This window comes from Lutra lutra, chromosome 1, assembly GCF_902655055.1.
Source record: "Lutra lutra chromosome 1, mLutLut1.2, whole genome shotgun sequence".
Classification (NCBI taxonomy): domain Eukaryota; kingdom Metazoa; phylum Chordata; class Mammalia; order Carnivora; family Mustelidae; genus Lutra; species Lutra lutra.
The window spans coordinates 135000517-135027521 of record NC_062278.1 but is presented as its reverse complement, the minus strand read 5'-3'; the positions used below and the strand labels follow the sequence as shown (position 1 = coordinate 135027521).

Here is a 27005-nt window from a genome sequence, read left to right as displayed (position 1 = left end):
TCTTTAGTTATCACATCAGGACCCTATGGCAACAAACTCAGGATTCATAAGATATATAACTACAAAACAGGTCTTGAAGTTAAAGGGCACAGTATCAAAATTTCATTCTGCCATATCAGGTACTCATTGATCTAGTAATTTTATTTTTAACTGTTCGGCTATTAGATTTTTACTTCAGTGCTAGAAAATTAAAATGAGAAATCTTCCCAAAGGGAAAGAAAATGTTTTGTTGTTCCAGCCTGCCTAAATGAAATAAGCACACTTGGTGACTCTCTAATCATTCATTCACTCACCCGTTCAGCAGTCAACATGTACTGAGCCCAGATTTTATAAGCCACAGGGGCTGTGCCAGGAGCTGTAGACACAAAGATTAGTAGCATGTTGGCTCTGTTCTCAGAGGAGATCCCCATAGTCACGGTGAAGAAGACCCAAATCCCAGCACCAGCTCTAATTTGCATGTGGGCAACTGACTAGCATCTCTGTTCAGTTTTCCTCCTCTGCAAGATGGCCATGTCAAGCCTTAAGGCTCACAGAGGAGGTTAAGGGAGCTGTTTATGTGCATGTCCAGCACACAGCTGTCGCTCACTACAGGGCAGCCACTCTCGGGGCAGCTCATGTTCTGGCAGAGAGGACCTGGATAAGTATGATGGCCCAATGAGGAAAGGCTCTGGGAACTGGGAACAGGAAACATCCCTTCAATGGGAGAAGATTCACAAAGTGCTTGTGATGAAATGGACCTTGAGAGGTGTTTCCCCCTCATAGAGGCCATTTCAAGCAAAGACAATATTGCTGAGACCTGATTCTGCTCAGCACATTGTGAAGTTGAGAGAATTCGGCCATGGCTGGATTCATTGTGAGGGGTCAGCATGGGGCTCAGCACAGGCAGGGGTCCAGTAAGCCTGTAAACTTCAGGGAGATGAGAAACAAGAGAAGCAGCATTTGGACTGAGGGGTGTGGCAACCAGCTCCAAGATGGTGCCCAGTGATTCTCCCCTCCTGGCCTGTGTCCTGTGTCTCCTCCCTCATGAGCAAGGCTGATCTGGGTAACCCAACAGGATAACAGGGAAATGATAAAGTGTGACTCCTGAGGGTGGGTCATTATAGACACTGGCGTCCACCTTGCCTTCCCTTGGATCACTTGCTCCAGGGGAGAATTCAAGCAGCTGATGGAGGTTGTCCCTCTCTGGGCAGAGCTTCGGTGCCTGACCACCTCACAAGTCACCAGCCCGTTCTATGACTGGTTGGTCTGGGGTCAGGTGCCAACTCCCAGCCCAATGTGTGATGGCCAGGGGATGGGGACATAGGTTCAGAGCAGAGCCACCTGTGAGGAAGGGCTGGTCCAGGTGGGCTTTCCTCATCAGGGCCTGCAGGCAGGCTCACCCCTCAGGAGGGGGCGGTGGGTGCTGGGACTGACCGTCTGTGAGCAGGGCGTGGTTTTGCCTTCTCTAGGAACAGGCCTTTCTCAGTCCAGTGTGAACACAGCTGATTGTGCCTCTCACTTCCTCTGTGAGGAAAACCACAAGCAGGCACAGCTGCACCTACATGAGAAACCACACCGACCAACCAACTTCCCCCAAGTCTCATTCGACCAAAAATACATTGGATTTCCTGCCTCTTACATTATGGCCAAGATTGCCATTTGTTTCCTGAATTTCAGGATTACAGTTGACAAAAGCATATCACAACCATTAGTCATAGGTGCATTTTTTTTCCCGAAAATGATTTCTTTTACTCATTTTCTCCTGTCTTCCATTTTGTTCTGCCCTCTGGCAGCTACTTCTTTTTATTGTAAAAGCAATTGTTTTACCACCATTATTTATCTCCCCCCTCACTTCTACTTCGTAAGCAGTTGGTTCTAAATTGTCAAGACAAAGTAACTCAGGGAAAGTTCTAGGTGTTCTGTTCAGAAGGGCAAAACGTGCATCCAGCAGGTGCTTCCAAAGTTCTTCCTGGGTGGAGGGGTTCCACCGAGTGTGTATTTAGGATTGCTCTCTCCATCTCTCACTTTCTCAGGCTGACTTGAAATCCTCTTGGCATGAAGCAACAAGATGCATTTTTAAGCTGGCTTCTATTTCCCTGGGGTTTGGGGCCAAGAGCTAAGTGGGCGGCAGCCAGCCACATCTGGCGCCACGAGTGCACCCCTCCTGGCAGGTCCCGCGTTGGGGAGGGCAGGCAAGCTCCGTGGGCTGGTGGGAGAGGTCCTGTTCCCCTTGTGGTGGGACTTCCCAGGGCTTCCTCAGGAATACTCAGTTCTTCCTGCTTATTCTCTAAAGATGTGACTCATTCCAAACCTTTGCAAGCGAGCAGTGAATCAGCAGGGGTTTTGCTTGTTTGGCTCATTCCCACGTGCACTATTCAGTACACATTCTATGAATGAGAAAATTGTGGTGTGACAGAGTTTAAATAAATTGTCCAAGGCCCAGACAGTGAAGAGTAAACAGTGAGGCAGAGGAAATGAGCCTGGACCATCTCAAGTGCAGGGTCTGTGCTCTTTAGTAGCCTTCCTGGAAGCCAGAAAAGGGGTCTGGAAGGCCACAATGCATGGAGATGGGGATGGAGTCCCATTTCTTACTTTGCAGAAATATATATGCACATACTGCTTTAAGACACCTAATTAAAAGAGGAAACCAGCCATGACACGGAAGAGGTAAGTCACAGCAGGATAATTATCCATCTTCCTTAAAACTTAGCCATTTCCCCACCTAAAAATCATCTGAAACAGTTACTAGGCATTGATTCAAAATGACTTTGAAATGTTGGATACAAATAATACAGAAATTAGTGGCCTAGTCGTGATCCCAGGGTCCTGACATGGAGCCTCGCGTCACGCTCCCCACTTAGCTGGGAATCTGCTTTTCCCTCTCCCTCTATTCCTTCTGCCATCCAGACCTATGTTCTCTGTCTCTTTCTCTCTCTCAAATAAATAAATAAAATCTTAAAAAAAAAAAATCAAGTCAAAAAGAAAAAAAAATTAGTGACCTAAAATTATCTTCCCTCACTGATTATAATAGTTTTGCTTCTGGAATCCATACTTGGCAGGACCTCAGTCCGTACCAGGTGGGCTCTCCAAAAACACCTGTTGTGTGACTGAATGAATGAATGACGACCGTGGGCCAACCTCCATGGCAGTTCGTGAAACTCTTCTTCAGGAGGTGGGATGCCACCATCAAAGGGCAGGCCCTCCGGGGACCGCAAATGGACTCACACCCACGTCACTCCGTCCTGCACAGTTGGGCAACTGGCAGGCTCTCACCCAGAGTTAGCATGATTTATTAAGGTCTCTGGAATCCTGGATGAGACACGTTGTGCAGAAAGAATCCTCTTACTCATCCTTTCCCACTGCTGCCCTCTCTTCAGCACTTCTTTCCAGCCTCCTCCCTCTCGCTCGCTCGTTCTGTCTCTCTGGGGCACTGTGCTCTTTCTTTCCAGTTATTATAAGTCCTGCCTGACACATTCCATTTACTGACAGAAAGACAGATGGAAGGAAAACTTCCCTTCTATTTTTAAGTGCTGCTTCAAGATGCACCTTTCTGATGTTGCTGAAAGCTCTGGCATTACTGTTTCCTCTGGACAGAATTCTGTTCATCCAGAATGGAAACGGGCCCACGCAGCCATTTCTAATACAGCTTTTGCTTTGGGAGTTTGTTTCTCACCTTTGCCATACGGTTTGAGATACGTGAGATACTTGTGTGTCCTGGGTGTCACTTGATGAACAAGAACGGGGAAAACACACACAAAACCCACCGCTTTGTGGGTGTGTAAACTATCAACTGACATTTATTGTTCTAGTTCTAAAAACCAACTGTGAAATGAGAGATTGGCTGGAGGAAGATGTGACTTGGAAACAATAAATGTGAGCAGAGACTGCCAGAAAAGACTCGATAATTCACGTGGAAGAGGAAAAGCCACTGGGGGAATCAGCCTCTCCTACTTTGTCCCACAGCTGCCACGATGGTAGTCTGGGGCGGAGAGGTGGTCCCAGGGCTCCTGAGCGGCAGCCTGGGAAAGGGCAGAGCCACCCACCCCACACGGCCCTAGTCCCTCTCATACAGCCGCCCGTAGAGAGCTGCTGTCACCAGGCCAGAGGACAGTCCCCTCTTCCTCAGGAAAGAGTAGTCACTCTCCCAGCCAAACTGATCAGGGGTTTCCAGGGTCATCCCTGAGGTAAGAAGCAGAGGAAAGATATAGGAAGTACTGAAGTTCCCCCACAGGTGAAACGCAAATCTCCCCGTGGCCTCTGTGATCTCCTGCCCACAAGTGTCAAAGCCAAGACCCCCACACTTGACCAGGGCGCAGGCTTGAACGTAGTAAGTGCCATGAACAGTGTGGAGACCATCGAAGACCCCCAGGGCATACAATTCTTTGGACAAAGCGGGCCTCTGGTAAAGTAAATGACAGCAGAGGCCATTTGCACAGACACGGAGGTAGCCTTCCTTTCCCCACACAGGGACCAGGGTGAAATTGTCATACATCATCTCCGAGTGAAATGTGGGAGGAGCGTTCATGTTCCATTTGGTAGCTCTGTCACAGTGGACTTCCTGAGCATCCTTTTCACAGTATGGGTCACCTGCCAAGAGTTCTAAAAACTTATTGTGGGACGGGTCCATTTTACCCGTGGCATTCTCCGTACCAATGAGACCCAGCGGATTTTTGGCTACTTGTGCTATTATAAGATGACCTCTGAAATCTTCCATGTCATGATGCCAAAAGGATTTCCGAGGGCTGTGTATACCACTTCCAGTCATCCCCAGAGTTGGGTGGTGGATGTTAGCAGCTAGAAAGTTGATGCCGAACGCAATGGCAAAAGCTCTCTGAATCTGAATGGCCGCCAAAAGCGGGAGCTGGTTCATCCAGGCAGCTGGGTACACAACATGCTTCACCTCAGGGTCTTGGAGGAGCCTAATGGCAGGCTCAAAGAACAATATATCAAAGCAGGTGAAGATTCCAAATTTGCCAGCAAAGGGGGTATCAAAGATGATGAGATCCACTTCGAGAGGGGCATCGAAAGCTGCCTCAAAGTAGAGGTTGTGTTTGCGGTAGCGGTCAACAAGGGTTCCATTATTGCTGAACACAACATTCGTGTTAAACTGGTATCTTCCATCATTTGGGCACCCCGGGTCATTGCGATGACAAAGCTGCTTCGTCCCGAGATTGGCCACCAGGAACATGTTTCCCTTGATGGCCATACAACTCAGGCGCTGGAGGACCTAAAGAAAAAGAAGGTATACATGTTTTAAATTTATTTTTTAAATCCTGCCTTCTGTCTTATAATTTTAATTAGAAATAATTTTAAAATAGAAAAGTAGCTATATTTTATCGATAATATGTAAACAGCTATCATAAATCAGTAAAAAAAAAAATACAGAGTATGTGCAGGGGATATAAAGAGTTGATTCATAGAAAAACAAATATGAACATCTGAGAAGATACCCAACCAGATTAGCAATGACAAAATGCAAATTAAGATAACGAGAGATCATTTTGAACCTACATAAGATTGGCAAAAATTCCAAAGATGATTCTATCTTACATTGACCAAAAGGTGGGAACACAGGCACTCCAACTATTACTAGGGAAGTAAAGTGAAAGAGCTTTTAAAAGGGAAACTTGGTACTCCTCAAAATAATTTAAAATGTGCATATCCTGTAGCTGAGAAATTCCAATTCTAGGAATCTCCCCTCATAGAAAAACTTAGACATTTTTACAAAAATATGTGTATAAGGACAATCATTGCAAAATAATAGCAAAGTTTCTTTTAAAAAGCATAGAGCATGCTAAAAAACAGGAAGTCAGTAACTACGAAATGTGCAGAATATAGTTGGATGCACATTAAACTGTTGGTGGCAGTTTCTCTAGGAAGAGAAATAGGCAGTGGGTGGGGTGTGTGACTTTCTTTTCTTTTTTTACTTCTGACTGACTTGTTTGTTTTCTAAGTGTATATTCATGTATTTCTTGTGTAATTAATAAATAGAACAATCTAGAGATGAGTAAAGGCCCCATAGTACTAGACATCCTCTAACTAAATGAATATATAGCCTAGGGAGTTTGGGGAACCTGGGTTTCCTGTTTAGGATCCTAGGGTCTCCTTTCAGCTTGATTTAATATGTCTTGGCTTTTGGCCCCGAGCTGGGTTTATCTCTCTGTGCCTTCTGCCTACTGAGGAGGAAGGCTGGGACCCTCACGTACCTCTGTGTCATTGAATCGGTGGGGCTCCAGGCATGGGTTCCACCTGACCAACCGGGGAGATGGCATGAAGTCCAAAAATGGGTAAACAGATGTTCTTGTAAAGTTGAATCCATGAATGCCATCTTCTGGAAACACTATAATCTGTACGCCCTGTAAAGTCAGAAACATCGAAGTAGGGCATGTCATTGGGTAACAGGAAGCCTCCCTCCTTTCATTTGTTCATTCTTTCGTTCACTCGTCTGACCCCCATCAAGCTGCTGTTCCGTGCCAGGAACCAGGGGTATAAACAGGGTGGCTGGACTCTCCTCAGGGATCTTAATCTCGGGGAAGCCGTCTCACTTGGCCTAGTTGTGAGGGAACCAAGGCTGAGGGCTTTAGAAACCACCATTAAGCACACCTGGGGTCGTGTCAGGGAAGGAGGGAATGAGGGAGAGGGGAACGGAAAGCGGGCATTTGCCAAGCAGATAGGAGGGGCGTGGAGTTCCTGGTGGTGGAGTGGAGGATGGGACACAGTACAGAGGCCTCGAATACTGGGCTTGGTCACAGAAGGGGTGTCTCCAGTCCCACGGTTTCCACTCATTGTGCATCTTTTTTTTTTTTTTAAGACTTTATTATTTGACAGAAATCACAAGTAGGCAGAGAGGCAGGCAGAGAGATGGGCGGAAGCAGGCTCTCGGACTAACAGAGAGCCCGACGCGGGGCTCGATCCCAGGACCCTGAGATCATGACCTGAGCCAAAGACAGAAGTTTAACCCACTGAGCCACCCAGGAGCCCCTCTCATCACGCATCTTAATCATATGGGGAGCTTCTGGAAAAAAGCACGCTGGGCCCCACTCCTAAAAAGTCTGCTTCATTTGACTGGGTCTGACCACACAGTGTTTGTAAAAAGGTTTCCAGGTGTTTGTTTCTTTTCTTTTTTAAGACTTTATTTATTTTTTCGGGGGGGGGGGGCAGAGACTGAGGGAGAGAAAGAATCCCAAACGAACTCTGCACTGAGCAGGGAGCCCAAGGCAGGGCTCCATCTCACAACACTGAGATCATGACCTGAGCCAAAATCAAGAGTCTGATGCTTAACTGACTGGGCCACCCAGGCGCCCCTCCCCGGTGACTCTAATGTGCAGCCAAGTTTGGGACCTTCTGGGCTGCTGGGTAAAAGTCAAGTGTGTTGATTTCGGCATAGAAATAAGGATTTTCTCTACTTGCAGGTCTCCACCTGGGAATGAGGACGCTCCCTTCAGAATTCTAACCACCCCACAGGCTTTGTCCCACACCTGGAGACACCCTCAGCTCCATGACGTCTAGGTACCCTAGGGCACCTGCGGTGTCTGCAGTAACCTAATGAAATCCAAACAAGTGGGGTGCCCTGGGCTCTCAGCAGCAGGGCCTCCTTCTCCTGCTGCTCTCCACATACAGCTTAAAATGTCAACGTGAAAGGTGGAGGAGGAAGGCAGTGAAGGTATGAATAATCTCAAATAAGAGGCAATGTGAGTCACTTATTTCTGGAATGCACTACGAACTTTTTTCTGGTTAAGAAAGCTTCGAAAGTTTAACTGTAGGAAACTCAGAAAACAAAATACTAGTTAATATTAGTTTAGTTTTTCATTTTTTCTCGGTGTATAATTGAGTTATTAAATATTTATTATAAATAATAAAAGACATGTTTTCCATCTTGACTTTTCCCACTACCTAGAACCTCAAGACTGCACAGCTACCTTCAGAAATACCATTTGCCATGGCTACATTCTATTTAAGGAGCCACCCCAGCTCATCCATTATCAGTGGACATCTGTCTGTATTGTTCCCAACTTCTGGTGACCGTCTGCATTCAGGGGGCTTAAAACACTTGCTGAGTGTTGTTCACAAGTCTTTGGATCTCTGATTATTTATTTAGAATGAACTCTTTTTTTAAAAAAAGATTTTATATTTATTCATTTGACAGACAGAGATCACAAGTAGGCAGAGAAGCAGGCAGAGAGTAGGAAGCAGGCTCCCTGCTGAGCAGAGAGCCCGATGTGAGGCTCGATCCCAGGACTCTGGGATCACAACCTGAGCCAAAGGCAGAGGCTTTAACCCACTGAGCCACCCAGGCACCCCTAGAATGAAGTCTTATAAGTGAAAATACTGGCTTTAGGATATGAAGAGTTTTCAGTTCTTTACACTGCCAAATAGCTTTCCAGAAAGATGAGGCCCATGTATACTCCTTCCAGGAGACATTGGTCATCTGGTCGCACCTTGCAAAGCAAAGTCATTGCAAACTGGGAAATAAAGCAGGATGAAGAATGTTTGCCTTTCTAACACATGCCAGGGGACTGGTTAACAGGATCAAGGATGACTGACCCAGTGAATGTGTCACTGTTGGGCTTTGTTATTTCATAGAAGATGAAATAACAAATAACCTCAGAGATGATCCTTGCCTTGCCCCATAGGACATTAGCCAGTTTTGTACTGATTCGCAAATTCATTTCAACATTCATTTGGTGAACACACTTCTGCTCCTCAGGTGCTCTTCTAAACCAGCTTTACCATCTTATAGATTTCTTTATTCATCAGTGAGTTAAATGACAGCTTTGACACATGCCCATCCTGCATTTGTATTGGAGTCATGTTCTTAACGTCTTGAAAATTACACTTGGACACAAGTTCTCCCTTATTAAAAAGAAAACTCTGAGAACACTGAATGGTTCCCTTGTCAAGAGCACCTAAATTATGGATACATATTAGATTCATACTGAGGTTAAATTGCATTTCCTGAAGTACCTATTTTCCAGGAATAAGAAGAGGAACCAAACCTGAGCCAGGACAGAACTTGGGGTCTAATGTGATTACCACTCCCTCTAGAAAGCAGTCAGCACTCCTGATAAATGAGCACTTTTCTGACAGACCTCCATGAGATCAAGAACTCCTGAGGAATTAAGGTTGCCAACCCAGCTGACTGAGCAGCCCAGTAGCTTTAAGATGGACTCCTTTCTTCTCCACAAATACCTCTACCAAGAGAGAGATACTTCCATTGGCTTTTTCGGGGACCCCTGCCTTGTAGCAAGATTGATATAAAAGTTTGACACATGCTTGGCAGCCATGTGTCTTAGAAGTTGCTTTAACACGTATAACCACGCAAGGGAGCCGAGCGATGTGGAAGCACTAAAAATGATCAGATCAGCCGCTTCACCCCTGCCTTTGGGCCACACACAGAGAAGGAAGGAAGCCTTGCAGCCGGCCTGGGTTCAACAAGAACATGGTGTCTAGGTTTCCTTCAGGGGCAGGTTATCGGTAGGCAGGGGTGGTGTCTGGGGTTCAGTAGGGCATTTGCAAACATCTTAGGGCAGTCTTATGGGCAGGATGGAGAAGCAGGAGGCTGACGCTTCAGCCCCGTGCTGGTGAGCACCTCTGCATAGAATGCTCTGGAGTGGATCTCTGTCATCGGCAGATCTGAGGGCACAACCTGGGATTTTTTTACACTGACTTCAGCGTAGACCTCAGTGAGGTGTGTATCAAATGTGTGAATGACGTGAAGGTAACTGATAGGCAGGATGTCCGTAAAGATCCCCAAATAGCCCACCAGGCTGGAATGAGGACACTTCCCAGCATAAACATGAAGTCAGATGCTCAGGTTAGAGACATTAACTTCATAAGGACAGAGTGGCGATTGGCAGCACGTGTGTCTGTGTATGGAAAAAAGGCTCAGGAGTGTGAGCGGACAGCGAATGCCTCATGAGTCCACAGTGAGACGTGTCTACCAACGGTTTTCCGGAGTCAACGTCTCACACAAGACTGCCCTTGTCAGACAGCATAGGGAGAACTTCCTACAGCTCTGGGCACACAGAGCATCAGGGAAGTCTTTGGTAGAAGGGATATACAGCCTGGGGGAGAGACACTGAGTTTGTGGGGTGGGGGTGGGTCATGACCGATGTCCTCAGATCTGTGGAAGATGGCCGCCAGGATAAGGCTCTCGGTCTGCTCTGTTTAGCTCAGAAGGCAGAATGATGGGAAGCAGTTGCAGGGAAGCCGATTGTTCATTGAAAGGAAGACCTTGCCAGAAGCCCCCACTCTCTCAGGAGACAGGGAGTGCTGGGCTACACAAGGTGCTCAGGGAGAAGCTGGATGTGGGGCTTTGAACTTTGAGGAATGTCTCCCATCAGAAGAATCTAGACCAGGTCTTCAAGTTCCCTTCCAATCTTAGTTTTATATATGTGTATATATTTTTTAAAAATTTTATTTATGTATTTGAGAGAGAGACAGAGAGTGAGAGAGAGCAAAAACAAGGAGAAGAGAAGCAGGCTTTCCATGAACAGGGAGCCCAAAGCAGGCCTCGATCCCAGAACCATGAGATCATGACCCAAACCGAAGGCAGACGCCCAACCAACTGAGCCACCCAGGCACCTCTATATGTGTATATTTAAGAAAAAATTTAAATAAAATAATTTTATACACACACACATACACACACACATAATGGGTTAGAATTTTAAAACGCAGCACTAGAGAGTGGCTGTTCCAGGACCCCTGACCTCCCAGAACAAACACAGGGACCACCTGGGGCAGGGCCTATGGGCCTCACCCTTTCTGGCTTCTATAGTCTGGGAGGAAGGAGGTTGTGCTCACATGGGCTTCACCTCCCACCAGGTAGGGCCTCCTCACGCAGTTGGGCTCCCCACCACCGGGTCAGAGCCCAAACTCCCCTTCGGTGATGGGTTTCCCAACAGGGCATTTTCTTGCAGTCACATCTGGCACCCAGATTTCCCCCTGAGCCCCACCCTTCCTGGCGGGAACAGTGCCTGTGGGCCAAGCAGGAAGCCCTCACAAAGGCTGGCACCGACCTCCCTTTGTCCATCTCCGTTCTGTCTGCACTGAGTTCTCAGCCTGCTCATGGTCTGGAACAGGGACCAGAAACGAGCCCCAAATAATCAGAAGGTGGGAAACAGCAGTCCTGCGGATGCTTACTATTTTCAGTGCCTCAGAGAGCGTGAGAGACTCCCGTCCCTGCTTAGTTTCCAGATTTTTCTGTGCATGGGATTCCACTGGGGAGCCTTAAAAAAAAATCCCGGGGCCCAGCTCACACCCCCTCCAACTCTGTGAGCACGAGACCAGGCACCCACTGGACAAGCAGTCCCTCTGCACAGCCACACTGAGAGCCAGGGGTTAGTTCCAGGCTTCTCAGATATGAGGAGCAAAGCAGCACCGGGAGGCCTTGGTACAATGTCTATCGATTCAGCAGATCTTGGGCGGGACCCAAATTCTGCACCTCTCACAGGCTCCTGAGGGCTGCGGCGGCTGGCTGGTGCATGGACCACTGAGACAGCTTTACCAGCTGGACTAGTTTTCCAGAGGGCCTGCGGGAACCACTGACCAAAGAGCGAGCTGCCCTGTTTTACCGGACAAGCTGGTGGGGGTCCGCCCCGGAGCTTTCCTTGCCTTTTGGGCTGCGATCATCACTTGCTGCTCATAGATGTCGAGGTTCTGGTTCATCAGCTCCAAGGCCTGCTTGCGGCTCATGAGAGCCAGGGGGTCGGGGGTCAAGATGGATTGGTGCTCATACACGGCGGCCATGTAGTGTTCAGCCTCGTGGTGACTGGCCACGCGTGGCTCCTTGGCGTGGACTCCCAGGGCAACCACGTAGCAGCCGCAGAGGAAAAGAGCAAGCTGGCGGCCGACCCCAGACATAATGCAGACCGTAAATCTGGAACGTAAGGAGGCAAAGGAGAAACAGCTGAATAAAGAATCCTGCCAAGAATGTAACTTTTGCAGCTGTGATTTATTAGTCCCAGCAATTAAAGCTCCCGCCTGACACTGCAGCTCAAAGATTTTTTTCATGTGCCTAATAAAAGAGTATGTGTTTCTCTCCAAACACGTAGCAGGCGACATTTAACATGGCTTGCTTTGTGAGTCTGGTTTTAGAACGTTTCCAAAACAGAACAAGCACTGGCCACGATTTTCTAACCTGGGGTTCAGCAAGACACGAGCACGTCACTACTCACCTTCCCAGCCACACACTTAGGTTTTAGGCAAGAATGATGACTATGATTATTTTACAGAATTCGGGGGCCTATTCCACATCCCACCACCTGTCCTCTCTACACACCGGCAGGTGGACCCTCTACGCCAGCTCTGACTGTTGTGATCCCGGTAATACAGCTCAGCTTTCCTGGCCAGGAAGATTCCATGGATTAAAATTCTCCCTGCCTTCCTTTGGTCGGTACTGAATATAAAGGGTAAGTCCTTAGCACAGGATTCTTTCTTTGGTGCGGAGAAGCTGCTGACTTCTACTTAAGTGCCAGTACCTATTCTCCGTTATGGGCAGGTAAGAAGAAGTCTCCCAATCAAAGCATTTTTTCCCCTCCTTCCTGAATTTGACAAGTATAGTGTACATCATCATCTTCTCAACCTCTGTCTCTGCGATTCCAGAACTCTTGCTCCAAAGTGTATCCATTTGGAAATATAATCCTTTTACAGCAGTAAAACACCATATTCTAGAAAATAAACTAGAATTTTCTAGAAAATATTCTAGACTTTTCTAGAAAGTAAACACAGCTTTGTGGGTGTTACCATAAGAGATTAGAAGTAAATTAGGTCACTGACGACGACACTTCTGTGTGCTCTTTTTCCCAAGAACGGAGTTTTTATTTATTTATTTATTTATTTTATTTCTTTTCAGCGTAACAGTATTCATTGTTTTTGCACCACACCCAGTGCTCCATGCAATCCGTGCCCTCTCCAATACCCACCACCTGGTTCCCCCAACCTCCCACCCCCCGCCCCTTCAAAACCCTCAGATTGTTTTTCAGAGTCCATAGTCTCTCATGGTTCACCTCCCCTTCCAATTTCCCTCAATGGTCAGGCATTACACTGAATCGTCCAATTCCCCCTTGAAAAACAGCCTGGCCTCCCACCTGAAGGCCCTCCCCCTACACACAGATTTACCAGGGGCCTTGCCAAGGCCGGGCCACTTGCTCTGTGGAGAGGTTGTGGGGCTGACCAAGTGCCCAGGAATCCAGATTAAACATCAAGATAACAGAGATGAATCAAGGAATCCTATCTCTGCTTTTTAAAAAGACAACGGACACCCTGTCCGATTCTGACTCATAACTCCCGTGTTTGCATTTTAAAACCAAACTCTCCAGGCTGCAAATTTCCTCTTATTTTTCTCTTAAACGGCCCAGAAACAAAAATAGCCCCAAGTATTTTCAACAACGGAACAATGACAAGGGATGCTCAGGCAGGATCCTTGCAAAAGCAAACACTTCTCAGGCTGAGCAGGGCTCATCCCGCCCACCCCTCTCCCTTCTCCTGCTGTTACTCCTCACCCCAGGGAGTAAGTACACCAAATACCAAACCCCGGGACTTGTTGCCATTCATCTGGGACACTGAACAATGTTTGAAGATTAGAACAAGGCGCCTTTTAGTTAGCAGTCATGAGTTTCTGAGTAAGAAACAAAAGTATAATTGATAAGCTCTCTTATCTGAATTTTGCCTCTGAAGACCAGCAAGGAATAATTTTAACAGCCTCAAAATCTAGTTTCCATTCCCCCCTCTGGCTCCATAATGATGATAATGGGGAGTGGTCTGGGGGGGGGGTACTTTCACCTTCAAAGACACATTCCCTGTATTTCTCAAGTATTAGGCAATGGCCTCACGAAGAGGTAGGGAAACTGAGGCTGGGGGTGGGGAGAGTTGTATGAACCAGGGCCTGGTAGAGCCAGGTCAGGAGTTCCTGGGGGCCAGAGCTGTTCTCAGCTAAGAGTGGTGTGTCACCAATTTACCTGGGGACAGAGGACGTGTATTTAAGTCTCAGGACTGCCACACAGTAAAACCAGAAAACTGGGGCGCCGGCAAGATAGCATATTTCTTTCTGTTTCAAGAAAATAAAATTTAGATTATTTACAAAAGGTGCCTGGTAGGAGAGCTATACATGGCAACCATTTGTGTGGTAGGTCCGTAATAAGAGGTTAGGAAGAGTCTACCAGGTGTTCACACTTGAAAGAGACGAGCTTAACGAGCTAGGAGAGAATGAGTAATTATGATAAAAATAGCTACAACAGTTTGCCCTTCTTGAAGAGTGGGGAAACAGCAGTCATTTAAACCAGATTGGCAAACGCTGGCTTTCCCTCTTTATTTGGCACTAACAAATGTCTCAGGAAAAACCAAACAAGGCCAAACGCAGACACTTCGAAGGGCAAACCAGGTAGGAAAGGGGGCACAGTTATAAAGGGGCAAGACATCATCCAGATGTGGTTACCAGGGGCTGGCTCACAACGGAAAGCACAGGTGGGCTGGGGAGGGTGTAGGGGCTGCCTGGGAAGAAGAAAGTTCTGGAAGTCCTCGCCTTCTTGCAAACCCGGCAACAGATCTCTAGAGCTGGCCCGAACCTGGACCCTAAACAAAATGGTGAGTAGGGGTATATGCTAAGCCTGAAAAGGTTGATTCATACCGTCTTCCACTGGAGGGCGTTTGACAGGTAGGCTCAAACTGCAGGAAAGCCTGGTGCCAAGGCCCCCGTCTAGGTGACAGTGCATCTGTCATGTACCCTGAAGCAGTGTACCCTGCTTCATCCACTCTGCTCACTGTAACCCTCTGAGAAGGGGGCGTGGGCCCACGAGGTGCCCCGAATCCCCCTGCCAGGAAAACAGCCGAGCCGGGAGGGTGCTCACTTTAGACATCCATGGGACACCCAACTGTGAGCCAGACGCAGGTGGCAGTGTTGGGCACAGCCCTGAGCAAGCTAGGCCCTTTCCCAGCCAGCACCCCTCAGGATGGATGGGGAGACAGACCACAATCAAATCAATCCCTAGGATGTCAGACAGCAGCAAGCGCAAAGGAGAAATAAAGGCAGGGAAGGGGCCAGGGAGGGCTTGTCCTGGGTGGGGGCGATTTTAGACAGGAAGGTCACAGAAGGCCCCTGTGAAGTGAGGTCTGCCAGAGGTCAGAGAGGAGACCATGTGGATGCCTGGTCGGGGGTTGGGGTTTGGGGGGTGTTCTAGGCAGAGAGAACAGCTGGGTCAGAAGGCCCAGGTGGGAACTCGCTGAGTAGCTTCAGGAAACAGCAAGGAGATGGGGCACCTGGATGGTTCAGTTGGTTAAGCATGTGCCTTCAGCTCAGGTCATGATCCCAGGACCCTGGAATCGAGCCCTGCATCGGGCTTCTCTTTCTCCCTCTGCTGCTCCCCCTGCTTGTGTGCTCATGCTCGCTCTCTGTCAAATAAACATAAAATCTTAAACAAAACAAAACACACACAGCAAGGAGAGCAGTGGGCTTGGCCCAGGGGCGGAGGAAGGCAGCAAAAAATGAAGTCATACGCAATGCAGGCCTTGCTCCCTGGGCTCTCACAGCCCCCTGCAGCTGCCCTGTCCTCTCCCATTCTCCTCTTGCTGGAGCAGCTCATGAGAGCCAGTTCAAGCGCAAGTCAATCATGACACTCCTGTGCTCCAAGTCTTCCAGTGACACCCTGCAACAGAAAAGCCAGACTTCACAGCGTGCCAACAGGCATGAGCCGGGAGGCAGGAACTCACCGACGGGGTGGGCAGAGATTTGCTGGAGTGACATTTTTAACTGCCCAGAGAAGCCCCTGCTTCTCATTTCCCCATGAAAAATATTCTTCCAACCCTAATCCTGGTCAGGAAGGTTCTTGGTATCGTGAGAAAAAGAAATCAACATCTAAAGTATATGGCAATCTATTTGATGGAAATTTGGTAACATGTCAATCGCTAGTTATTTTTATACATGTGAACTTATAGTTCCACCCTGCTAAGTGATTCATCTCGATAATTAGCTGTATTTCCTTCCTCACCATACTATTACAATAGTATCTTCTGCAATAAAATGAAAGGACTATTATTAAGGTGCTCTTAATAAGATAATTTCAGAGGCAGGCATAGACATTTAGAAATTTATATATAGAACTACTGATCATTTTAATAAAAGATCGTGTCATTCTTGACTTGTCAGGGAGAATAACAGTCCCAGGACTGGGAAAGGAGGCAGGAAAAGTCAGCAAAGGAAATGGCATATCCTGTGGAACAAAGCCGGAGGGACCTGCCAAGTCCTTAAGGAACCAGCACGGTCTATGCTTCCGTGTATATCTGAGAGAATGCCTCCAAAGACACTGTGAGTTTCCAAATGGTTTAAAAATTTATTCTCGTGACTGTCATGATATCCTTGTTTAGATCCTTTTACATAAGGGGAAATAATGTCCAACCTCCACCTAATTTACAGACTCTGAATTTAAAGAAGTCCCAAGAGACCTTTTATTTCCTAGAAAGCCTCTTGTTTCCTGATTCTTCCCTCCGCTGCTGCTAGTCGTGAGCTCCTCTATGACTGGCCCCTGGAATAGGAAGCCCCATAGTGGTATTAGCTTGGACAGTTTCATGCAAACCTATCCACCTTCAAGACTTTTGATGTCTCCATCGGAAATGTCAAGTGTAAACACTTGTGAGTGGCAGGTGACGATGATGTCAACAGTCAAAGCTGAACTCAAAACAGTGAATAAATTACCCAGTCCTGTGAACTGACCTGCTAAGTTGTGATTTCACTTTTTAGAAAATCCCACCCATTAACTTACAAAAAGAGAGTGACATACAGAAATGTAACTCCGGACCAGACCTTTGATGAGGGCCTATTTGTGTCACGTTAACTAGTTTATCTTAGGATATCCAATGAGCACTTGAAGGATTGTTGACACTTGAACCTAACTATAAGTCATCTCTCTTTTTCCTCAGATGGGAAATTACCTTCATAATTTAAGTCAAATAAAACTTCTTCCTGAAATGCCCAAGTGTTTAATGCAAGAAGGCACTTTCTTTTTCATTTTCTTGGGTGAACAGAAAGAGTCCCAGCGGAGACCAAGTATACCAGTTCACCACTGCCACCGTGTGGACAAACAGGACAGTCAACCTAGGTCGGATTGCTTGTCAATAACAGAGCAAAGGGATTCCTAAGCAGTGAATGGACGGTGTTTTTCCTCCTTTCCTTCTCCTTTTCATTTATAACACTTCATCTATCTCTTCTACAGTGGAAAAACAGGAAAAAAAAATTTTCCCAGATGTGGGCCTCATGAAAGTTGTTTTTTATTTGCCATGCTTCCAGGACCTAGGGCATCTTCTATATTCACAAGTTCTGAATTTGTTGCAATTTCTTCTCTCACAGTGGTACCCTCCATAGGATGTGACTGGATGTGCAGAGTGAAACAGCCCATCTACCCGGTGACAGGCAGCACAATGAAAAGGGAAATCTAGCTGAGTTAAGGGTTCTATAGGGACAACATTTTATATCGACGATTTTACATGTCACAGGCTAACATTTTCAAATCATTTTAACAGCCATCATTTCAGTTTCTCATCCTGTTGCATAAAGCATGAAACCAAAGGGTAAAATTCTAGTCTCCAGGTGAGGGAAAACTCTGGCACTAGTTAGTAGTGAATAGGGTAGAAACCAGGCCCCCTGGCTCCTGGTCCAGCTCCCCCCAGCACATACTGAAGAACTGGGGCCATTTATCAGTCAAACCTTCAGAGACCACTGGGCAGACTCCAGTTTAACTGTGGCAGAAAGAGAGATTCACGGGGGCTCTCAAATGCTAGCGTGCCTTCAGAGTCACCCAGAGGGCTTGCCCGCATAGATCCCCGTGCCTGGGAGTTTTGATTCAGCCAGTGTGGGACCAGGCCTGAGAATCTGCATTCCCTAACAAGTTCCTAGCTGACTGATGATGCTGATGCTCAGGGCATGGGGTCACGCTTAGAATGTCGCTGGGCTACAAGTTAAAGGCACAGAGATCCTATATTCTGACTCCTGTCTTTCCCTCACTGTCCAAGACAGGAGTCTGAACCATCACCTTTATTTCCCGGGTGCCTCCCCAATTGGGCAGACTTCCAAGTGTTTCCACCATATTTAGTGAAAATGGGCCACAAAGTATTTAAATACTCAAACCAAAGGAAAAAAAAAAAACTCCCGAAACAACTAGGTCCATGTCAGCTAAAGGATTCAATTCTTGTCTTTGGTCTTAACAGGAACATCATTGTAGAACCAGGTTGTGAATGGTTTTCCTTTGTTTAAATAAAGTTCCTGATTTTAAAAGAATAAAACAAGAACAACACAGATATTTTGTTATATAAATAGAGACTCCATCTATACATTTAAATTGTACATTTATAGATAAGAAAAATCACCTATGTTTGGCCAAAATGTATCGGTTTCCTTCTCAAAAACATATCTGAAATCCTTAGGGGTCGAAACTGAATCACTGAGGATGGAAGTCTTACACCGTGTTCCGAAGACTTTGACCAGGGAGCAAGGAAAGAGCCAGAGAAGGCTTCTTCCGCCGCCAGTCAGTCTTCAGAGAAAAGAATGACGGGGCCACTTGCAGCCACTCTGCTCTTCTGGAATATTTATAGCTTCCAGTGAGCCTTCGCCTTCTTCATCCTCCAAGAATGATCATCAGTTTCTCTGAAATGAGCCTCAATGACTGTCAGCATGGAATTGTTTTTCAAAGCCCCTGGGAAGTTTCTCTTCCACTTCTTTGTTGGAAATTAGAGTCATTGGGAGAACCACCTTCTAGACAATGAAGACCTGAAGGCTGGACATCTAGGAGAAACACAGCCAGTGCATGGAAAACATGATGTCCCAAAACCACAGGTCAAATTTTCCAGGGAGAGGTGCTCAGATATGTGGGCAACGTAAAGGCTCTTTGTGATTACTAAGGGTCTGGACACAACATCTCTAAGGCTGGAGCGGGTGAGACATCACCACGAGTCCATCGCCCCTGTGCTCTCATGTGCCAGAGCTCTGGAGTGAAAAACCAGATCCCAGGACCAGCACGACGGTGCAGATGCCCTGGATCCTGTGAAGAACAACGGGGTGAGTGCTACAGCCCGGGGACCCTGGTCCCCAGGGCAAAAGAACAATCCTTCATAAAATAGCCTGGAAACACTGAAAGTGAATGATAGCAGGAAATGTGAAAACAACAACAAAAGCGAAAACAAAACACAGCACTAGAAAAAACATGCCAAAGTCCACCGACTTTCTCCTGTGGAGAAGCCAGGAGGTATATGTTTGGGGGAGGCACAGTCAAGATCACCAACAGCAAAAGGTGGACAAATGGGTCCAAATGCTATGGGTTCTGAGTATCTAGAGAGGAGACTCTTGACACGAGCATGGTGAGAATGTATGTGTGACCCACGACGTAGGCAGGTGGTCAGTGGTATTCAGTTACAGGGCAGTGCACCGGCGAGAATGACAGTGACCTTCCAGCCTATTCACTAACTTGGCTGTCTTCTCCACCCATGGTGTGGTAGAGGTGTAGAGAAATGGTCAGCCTCTCCACCTTTCTCTTTCTTCCTGGAGGCACCAAAGGGGTTTATCTTCTTCTGCTTTGGTTAGATTGGTAATTACACGTGTGCCTCTGGCAAAGGTCCCAGCTTGGCCACAGCTGCATCCTGGTTACTAACACAAGTCCCGTGGGGCCTGATGCCCTCCAGACCCTCTGGAGGGCAGACCTTTGACTGGCCCTCCCATGTCCTCCAGCTTTATTTGACATGAGGGTCCAAGTCTTCCAAGCTCAGGGCTTTCTGAGGCTGGTGGAAGTGTGGAGTTAGATAAAAAGGTCTCAGAATCTTCCACAATAGGCTGGGGCTACATTCCTTGGCACTGGGGGCAAAGCAGTGAATAGTCTAGCTCTTCTTTGGAAAGAGATTACTCCTAAACTCGAAGGGGATCAATATCCAGAGCCAGGATTTAACCCAAATTGATTTTGTTCAAAAGCCTACATTCTTTTTATGCTCCTGCACTCATAACAAGGGAAGGAAGCATTTGACTGACTGAATAAGTGATATTGGGATGACTGAATTACAAGCAATTTTTTCTAAAGATTTTATTTATTTAATTTAGGTGGGGGGAGGGAGAAGCAGGTTCCCTCCTGAGCAAGGAGCCTGACATGGGACTCAATCCCAGGACTCTGGGATCATAACCTGAGCCAAACGAAGATGCTTAACTGACTGAGCCACCCAGGCACCCTGAATTACAAGCAATTTGGAATTAAGTTTAAATATCTTGGGCCATATACCAAAATAAACTCAAAATCAAGAGTTTACTATTGAATGATAGGAAAACTAGCATAAATTAGAATCTGATATCAGATACTTGATTAAACCACTTTCTAAAATTTGAAGCAGGTCACATAATAGAAGAAACAGATTGACAGAAATTTACATGCAAAATATAAACATCAACACAACAGTTATAAACAGGCAATGAACAGAAACACATTTAAATGGGAAGAAAACAATCATCAACAAATACTTTGAAAGATTTTAAACTTATGTACAAAATAAACATTAACTGGTACTATTCCAAAGTGTTAAATTTGAAAAAGAATTAGGGTAAACTAGTAAAGTGATAATGAATTTTTTACTGGGGGATAAAAGTTTGACAATTCCTTTTATGAATCACTTCTCTGTAATCCTTCTCTGTAATTCCTCTTATGAATCACTGTAAAGTCTACTTCTGGGACTTTATCTTAGGAGTCATTTGAAAAACAAGTTAGTTGAAATGACAGTGTACCATGGAAGTAAAGAATACAGGCTTTAGAGGTTTCAACATATCCAAGTTCAAATCCTGGCTCTGATTTACTCATTTCATAACTTTGAGTAGATTATTTGTGATAAGTTTCTGTTTCTTCATCTCTAAGTTGAAAATGTAAATATATGATGTAAAGTACTTAGTGTTCAATAAATGGATGCCAGCTAAAAGCAAAGAACGACTCCCAACAGGTGAAAGTTGGAAACAAACAATATTCAATATGAATGAAGTTATGAAAATTGATGTATGTATACCAGGTGGAACATTAAGCAAACACTGAAAAGACAGTAATGAAGACTCTGATGATGGACGATATCTAAGACGTGCTAAATAAACATATAATGAAAACGTTTCTATATTTACAATGCGAATAGCTAATAAAATATGTACACAGGTGAACAAAGACTGGAAAAGAATGTGAATTAACAAAAACACAGAAGGTCACATAATGGGGATTTAAAATGCTTTCCTCTATGTTACCCTGTTTTTGCCAAGAAATGAAAAACATAAGAAAAAAAAAACAGCCAAGACTTCTGGCATCTAGTCTGGTGTACAAGGAGCCCAGCAGGAGCCATCCTATTGTTAATGAGCCAAAACCTGAACGATCCAAAAACCAACAAGTCTTCTTAATGATTTCAGAGAACTGAAGTCAAAATTAGAGAGACAGAGAGGTGGACGCAGAGACTCCCCACTTACTGGAGCAGCGACCTCTGTGGGAACAAGGACTAGCACATGAAAACTTAAACTGTAACTGATGGGCCCCTGGGTGGCTCAGTCTGTTAAGCGTCTGCCTTTGGCTCAGGTCAGGATCCCAGGGTCCGGGGATCCAGCCCCACATCGGGCTCCCTGATCAGAAGGGAGCCTGCTTCTCCCTCTGCTTCTCCCCCTGCTTGTTCTCTCTCTCTCTGTCAAATAAATAAAATCTTAAAAAAAAAGACAAAACAAAAAAAAAACTTGTAACAGACAAACTTTGGAGGCTCGGGGGGATCAATGAGAGAACTACACATGGCGGGAGGGCCAGGCTTTTGCGAATTTTAGCTCCAGGAGCTTTGCTAGGTTCTTACAGTGAGCACTGGGAAGAAATCTCCTGTTTCTGGCAGGGAGAAGGGGAAAGCAGCCAGGGCATTCTGTTCTTCGGGCAGCCTGCCCTCAAACGGTTTCATCAGAGCTAACTGCTTAAGCCTGTATCAGAACCTGACTAACCTGGAGGAAGGGCAGATACCCACCTCTGGCCTCCTCTCGCCACCCTGCGACCTCGTAAAATTCACAGTCGGGAGACACAGGCTCTCTACCAGACCGCCGCAGCTCCGGTAGCCAAGTCCACTAAGCTTCGAGCCGGAGGAAGAACTAAGAGGGTATCTGCCAGTGCAGTTTTCCCCAGAACCCTGCCCAATGACTTCATTTAAACTGCTCTGGCCCCCAAGGGACAAGTAAGGCTGGCAAGAATGTTGTATTCCTGGGTGCCTGGGTGGCTCGTTTGGGTAAGCATCTGCCTTCGGCTCAGGTCATGATCCCAGGGTCTCTGGGATCGAGCCCCACCTTGGGCTCCCTGCTCCGTGAGGGTCTGCTTCTCTCTCTCCTACTGCCTGCCCCTCCCTCTGCGTGTGCCACACCCCACCACCATCAAATAAATAAAATCTTTAAAAAGAATTTGCCTAACTTTAAAAAAATTTTTTTAAAATAAATATGTTCAAATTCTAATCCCCGAACCTGTGCATACGTTTGGTTACAGGGCAAAGGGTTATTAAAGTTGCTAAAGAGCTGACTGTAGGGCGCTTGGGTGGCTCAGTTGTTTAAGCCACTGCCTTTGGCTCAGGTCATGATTCCAGACTCATGGGATCGAGTCTGGCATCGGGCTCCCAGCTCTGCAGGGAGTCTGTTTCTCCCTCTGACCTTCTCCCCTCTCATGCTCTCTCTCACTCTCTCTCTCAAATAAATAAATAAAATTAAATTAAATTTAAAAAAGAGCTGACTGTAAAATGGGGAGATTATCTTGGTTTACGTGAGTAGGTTCAATGGAATCACCAGTGTCTTTATGAGTGAAAGAAGTATAAGAAGGAGAACCAGAGGGGCGGTAGCATGGGAAGGTTTTGCTATTGTTCGCCTTGAAAATGGAGCCAAGAATGTAGGAAGCCTCAAGAAATGAAAAGTAACAAGGCACGGATTCTCTCTTAAAGCCTCCAGAAAGGAATACAATCCTGTCAATACTTTGATACTATCCCAAGGAGACCCATTTCAGACTTCTGAACTATAGAACTGTAAGATAATACACTTAATGTTGTTTAAAGCCACTAAGTTTGTGGTAATCAGTTATAGCAGCATAGGACACTGATAACAACAGACAAGATAGTTTAAAAAGCACAAAGTTGAAGGACTTTCCTACCAACATAAGACTTATTCTAAAATATATAGAAATTAAGATAGTGTAGGATTGGTACTGGAATATAAAAACAGCAGATTCCAGAGAGAAACCGCTGAGCAGGGAGCCCAATGTCACAAATCTTAAATATAAACACATTTTAAAGTAAATAAAACAATAAATCACAGGTAAGTGCCAAAGAACTCAAAGGTTATGATACAGAAAGAAGTTTAAGAGCTTAAGCTCTTCATCAGGAAGCTGTCCCTCATCTGGGTTATACCCCAGCGGTTCAACTCCGAACCCTGTGAATCAGTCCGAGATTCTGCCCTAGAGGGGATTCTCTGTTTTGCTGACACAGCAAACAGATTAAAAAAAAACAAAACAATAAAGTACAAAGGTGCTACAATGAAGGCTAATGGCCAAACAGAAGAAACATGAAAACAGAAATGTTTAACTGCGGGTACAATGTTTCCTAAGTGAGAGCTGCTGCCCCCCCACTCCACCCCAAGGGCCACCCCAAGTGTGGAGTTCTAGCATATGGAGAAATACGGTACGGTTTCAAGGCTATTTCAGATAAATCTCTCATGTTGTTATAGCATGACGTACAGTTGTCACCATTTCTGGTGCACTTTACACAAAGTAAACATGTTTATTAGTAATTTAATGATTGTTGATGCCAAACTACCCTAAATTTAAATAAAAAAAAAAAAAACCAAAACCCCACAACCAAACACACAATGGATGAAGATAAAGCTAAAAGAGGGAAATAATGTTTCTTCAGTTTCAGCCCCAGGGTGCTTCTGGATCCAGTCTGGGTCTATCTCACCACTCAAATGTGGAGCAAAGGTGCTTGGCTGTCCAAGCCAAGGGCAGAACCCAAATTTTCTCTAGATCACAGGGCAAATGGGAAAAACACCCAGCGCCCGTCCCCTGCTAAGGGGCCTTTAGTCTGACCCTGACACCTCAATGAAAAAAATGTTTTCTGCTGGTTTTGCTTCAAGCCTATTTCTGAGCATTAGTAATTTGCAGTCCATAAATTTAACTAGAAGCAAAAAATAATCAATCTCACCTATTTGCCTCAAAGAACAATTTTATTAAATATTTTATTTTCTGCTGTTTATGTTAATGTATTGCTTACAGCACATTTCCTGCTGTTCAGTTTTCCATGTTGGTTTTAAAAACAGATTTTTTTTAAAAGATTTTATTTATTTATTTGACAGACAGAGATCACAAGGAGGCAGAGAGGCAGAGAGAGAGGAGGAAGCAGGCTCCCTGCCGAGCAGAGAGCCCAATGCGGGGCTTGATCCCAGGACCCCGGGATCATGACCTGAGCCGAAGGCAGAGGCCCAACCCACTGAGCCACCCAGGTGCCCCCCCAAACAGATTTTTTTAAAAGTAGAAGTCTACATAGATTTCCCTTTTTTGTTACGTCGCTTGCTTTTTGTTGGTATTTGAGATATTTGGTTTCAGTTTTCTCTTCTTTTCTTTCAGCCACTTTTCTTTTCAGCCATTCTATAATGTATCACACATAACCTTAATTCATTTCTTCATTTGATAACCAAACACTTGCCATCTTGATAAAATAAGTTTGTGAGATAATCTCTCACAGGTGCAGGTGGTGTTATGTGCTTTGATAATCACAAGGATGTTTAGTGTCCTTGTTAGTTTACTGAAATTAAAACATACTGCCATAATTTGGGGGCCTCAGGAGGCCTTCTACAACCTTTAGAAGCTGATGAGAAGAACAAGGCAAGAGAAATGCAGGTTAAATTAAATCTCCTTCCAGCCGACAGCCCACTGGGAGACCCTTGAGACATGCACGGTAATGGCTCTCCTCAAGGAACTCATGGCTGCCTTAATGCCTTCATGTTTGTATTTTATTAAAGACTAAAAATAACCTTATCTTAACAGCAGCTAGCCCCTATGCCCCAAGGTCCTAAAAGCCTTGATTCAAAATTCCTTAGGAACTTTATCTCTATCCCCGCTCCCTCCACAAACGTAGAAGTATATAATCAGTCACTCCTCACAATCCTGGGGCAGTTCTTTCTGCCCACGGGTCCCGTCCCAGTGCTATAATAAAATTACTCTCTTGCACCAGACATCTCAAGAATTCTTAGCCATTCGCTCTCGAACCCCAAATTCTTCCAAATGTCATCATTTTGGCAGCCCACGTGGGGCTCGAGTCTTTTCAAAATCCGAACTCTGAGCCTCACTGCAAATTTGAAGGGTAATTCCTCTTCTCTTCCCTTTACTTTCATTTCAGGGGCGTTTCAAGGGGCCTGCTGGCTCTGAGTCAAACACTTCCACGTGGGTTGCTCAGGCTGCAATCCTCCAGCCCGTGGCTACTCTACGGGGAGGGAAAAGCCTGCCTTTTGGCTGGAAATTAGTACATCGGCCAGAATAGTAATAACACCCAGAAACTTGATGCCCTCTCTTTATTCCTGTCCTTTTGTTTGTTTCTTTTTCTTTATTCCTGTCCTTAGGCTTGGGACTGCCCCCTAAGTCACTAGGACGCCTGCCATTCTTAAGAGTCCCTCCCTGTAAGGTTTCCTCCTCATCAGTCTAATATGATCCCCTTCACACCTCTGGTCTAGCCGCTCCAGGCCACAAGAATTCTACTTAGAGCTGGCAGAAACCAGTACCCAATTAAATTAAAACCCAACTGGGGACCATTTCCTAGGGAAGTTGGTTGTAAGGACTATATGCGCCGGAATGTTGCTTAGATCACGGTGGATTTCTATCTTTACTGTTTTTCTTCAAAGTCCTCTATTGACTACTTAAGTTACTAAATGGAGTAATTTCCCCTTGTAAAACTTTTCTGGTGTTCTCTATGGGTTAGAAATGGCAGGTTCTTCGCAGCATGGCAGAACACTGTATTTTGGTCCATTCACTGGCATCCGTTTGTAGTCTAGAATGCAATGGGGAAGAGAGGGGACACAGGCAATCCCTCCTATGGGGGGGCCTTTACTTTATAGCAGGGAGGGTGATCAATAGTGCTTTTGTTGGAGGGATGCCTCCAGTCACCTGGATACCCAAAACTCCCAACATATGCTGTGTGGGACACCACCCAGGAGTAAGGATCGATTTTTGATAATGGACCTTCTCTAGGCTTCTTCGGTTCCCAAGGACTTTCCCACGGCATGCCTTTTAACCCACTGGAGACAATTTGGATTGTGAAATTTAAGAAAGAACTGATCTTCTTTTATAACACTGCATGGCCTCAATATGATCTACCGGATCTCTTAGGCTAGGAAACAGGGACAATGAACTGAGGTACCCTATGTTCAGGTTTGAATGGCCCTAAGTCACAACCCAATCTAAGGACCTCTTACAGAATGTGTCTGTCCACTAACCAGGCTGATAAGCTCCTTCCTGATTGTCTAAACAACCCAGGTTGCTAGAGGAAACACAGGCCATCCCAATGAAGGGGATGCTGATCCCCTCTCCCTGTTCTCCCAACAGACTCAGGTCAGTTGTATACTTTGATGACTGGCTCCCCTGTTTAGAAAGCCTATTATCATTATGTTAGCTTTTTCTTTAAAAAAAAAAAATTAGACTCATTCCTTCTCTGACCTCCTTCCATAGACAGATAAACAAAAGCAAACAAAAAATTCCAATAAAACATCCAACAAATAAAATTTCATGTCTACCACCAATGAAAGTAATAAAGAATGTGGTTAATGCTTACAAAGTCTGCATGGAAGGGCCTTGGATAAATCACAGAAGAATCCTATAATCACAGTTGGATTGCAAGGAGTTGCTCCCAGCGCTTGTGAATCCTGGGGAGGAGGACTGTCATCACTTCTGCTCAATCATCTGACCAAGTGAACAGTGGAATGTTGCACCCTGAACCAAAGATATAAAGGTGAAAGCAAGTTTAAACAGTCTCGTTGACTTTTCCCT

At 45.7% G+C, this 27005-nt stretch overlaps 1 protein-coding gene and 1 long non-coding RNA gene across 3 annotated transcripts; one reads left to right on the top strand and one right to left on the bottom strand.

Annotated features, from left to right (window-relative positions):
* Positions 1-3746: 3746 nt before the first annotated feature.
* On the bottom strand, positions 3747-26945 carry BTD (biotinidase). The gene is made up of 4 exons (XM_047737466.1): positions 26791-26945; positions 11596-11860; positions 6186-6335; positions 3747-5206 (listed from the first exon to the last, which is right to left on the bottom strand). Exons 1-4 carry the CDS (start codon positions 26799-26801, stop codon positions 4034-4036), a joined length of 1599 nt encoding a protein of 532 aa, XP_047593422.1. The 5' UTR covers positions 26802-26945; the 3' UTR covers positions 3747-4033.
* On the top strand, positions 14048-22284 carry LOC125104709 (uncharacterized). 2 transcript variants are annotated; one of them, XR_007128705.1, is made up of 3 exons: positions 14048-14565; positions 16124-16282; positions 18394-22284. It is a non-coding gene; the product is annotated as an uncharacterized LOC125104709 (long non-coding RNA). The 2 variants fall into 2 exon arrangements; XR_007128706.1 differs by having other exon boundaries at positions 16894-22284.
* Positions 26946-27005: the final 60 nt, after the last annotated feature.

Excerpts from the sequence above, each read along its gene's own strand:
- BTD (XM_047737466.1), bottom strand. Across the intron at positions 6,336-11,595 it reads TGATGATCGCAGCCCAAAAG|GGCGTACAGATTATAGTGTT; the intron begins GCAAGGAAAGCT and ends CTGACTTTACAG. Across the intron at positions 5,207-6,185 it reads ACCGATTCAATGACACAGAG|GTCCTCCAGCGCCTGAGTTG; the intron begins GTACGTGAGGGT and ends CTTTTTCTTTAG.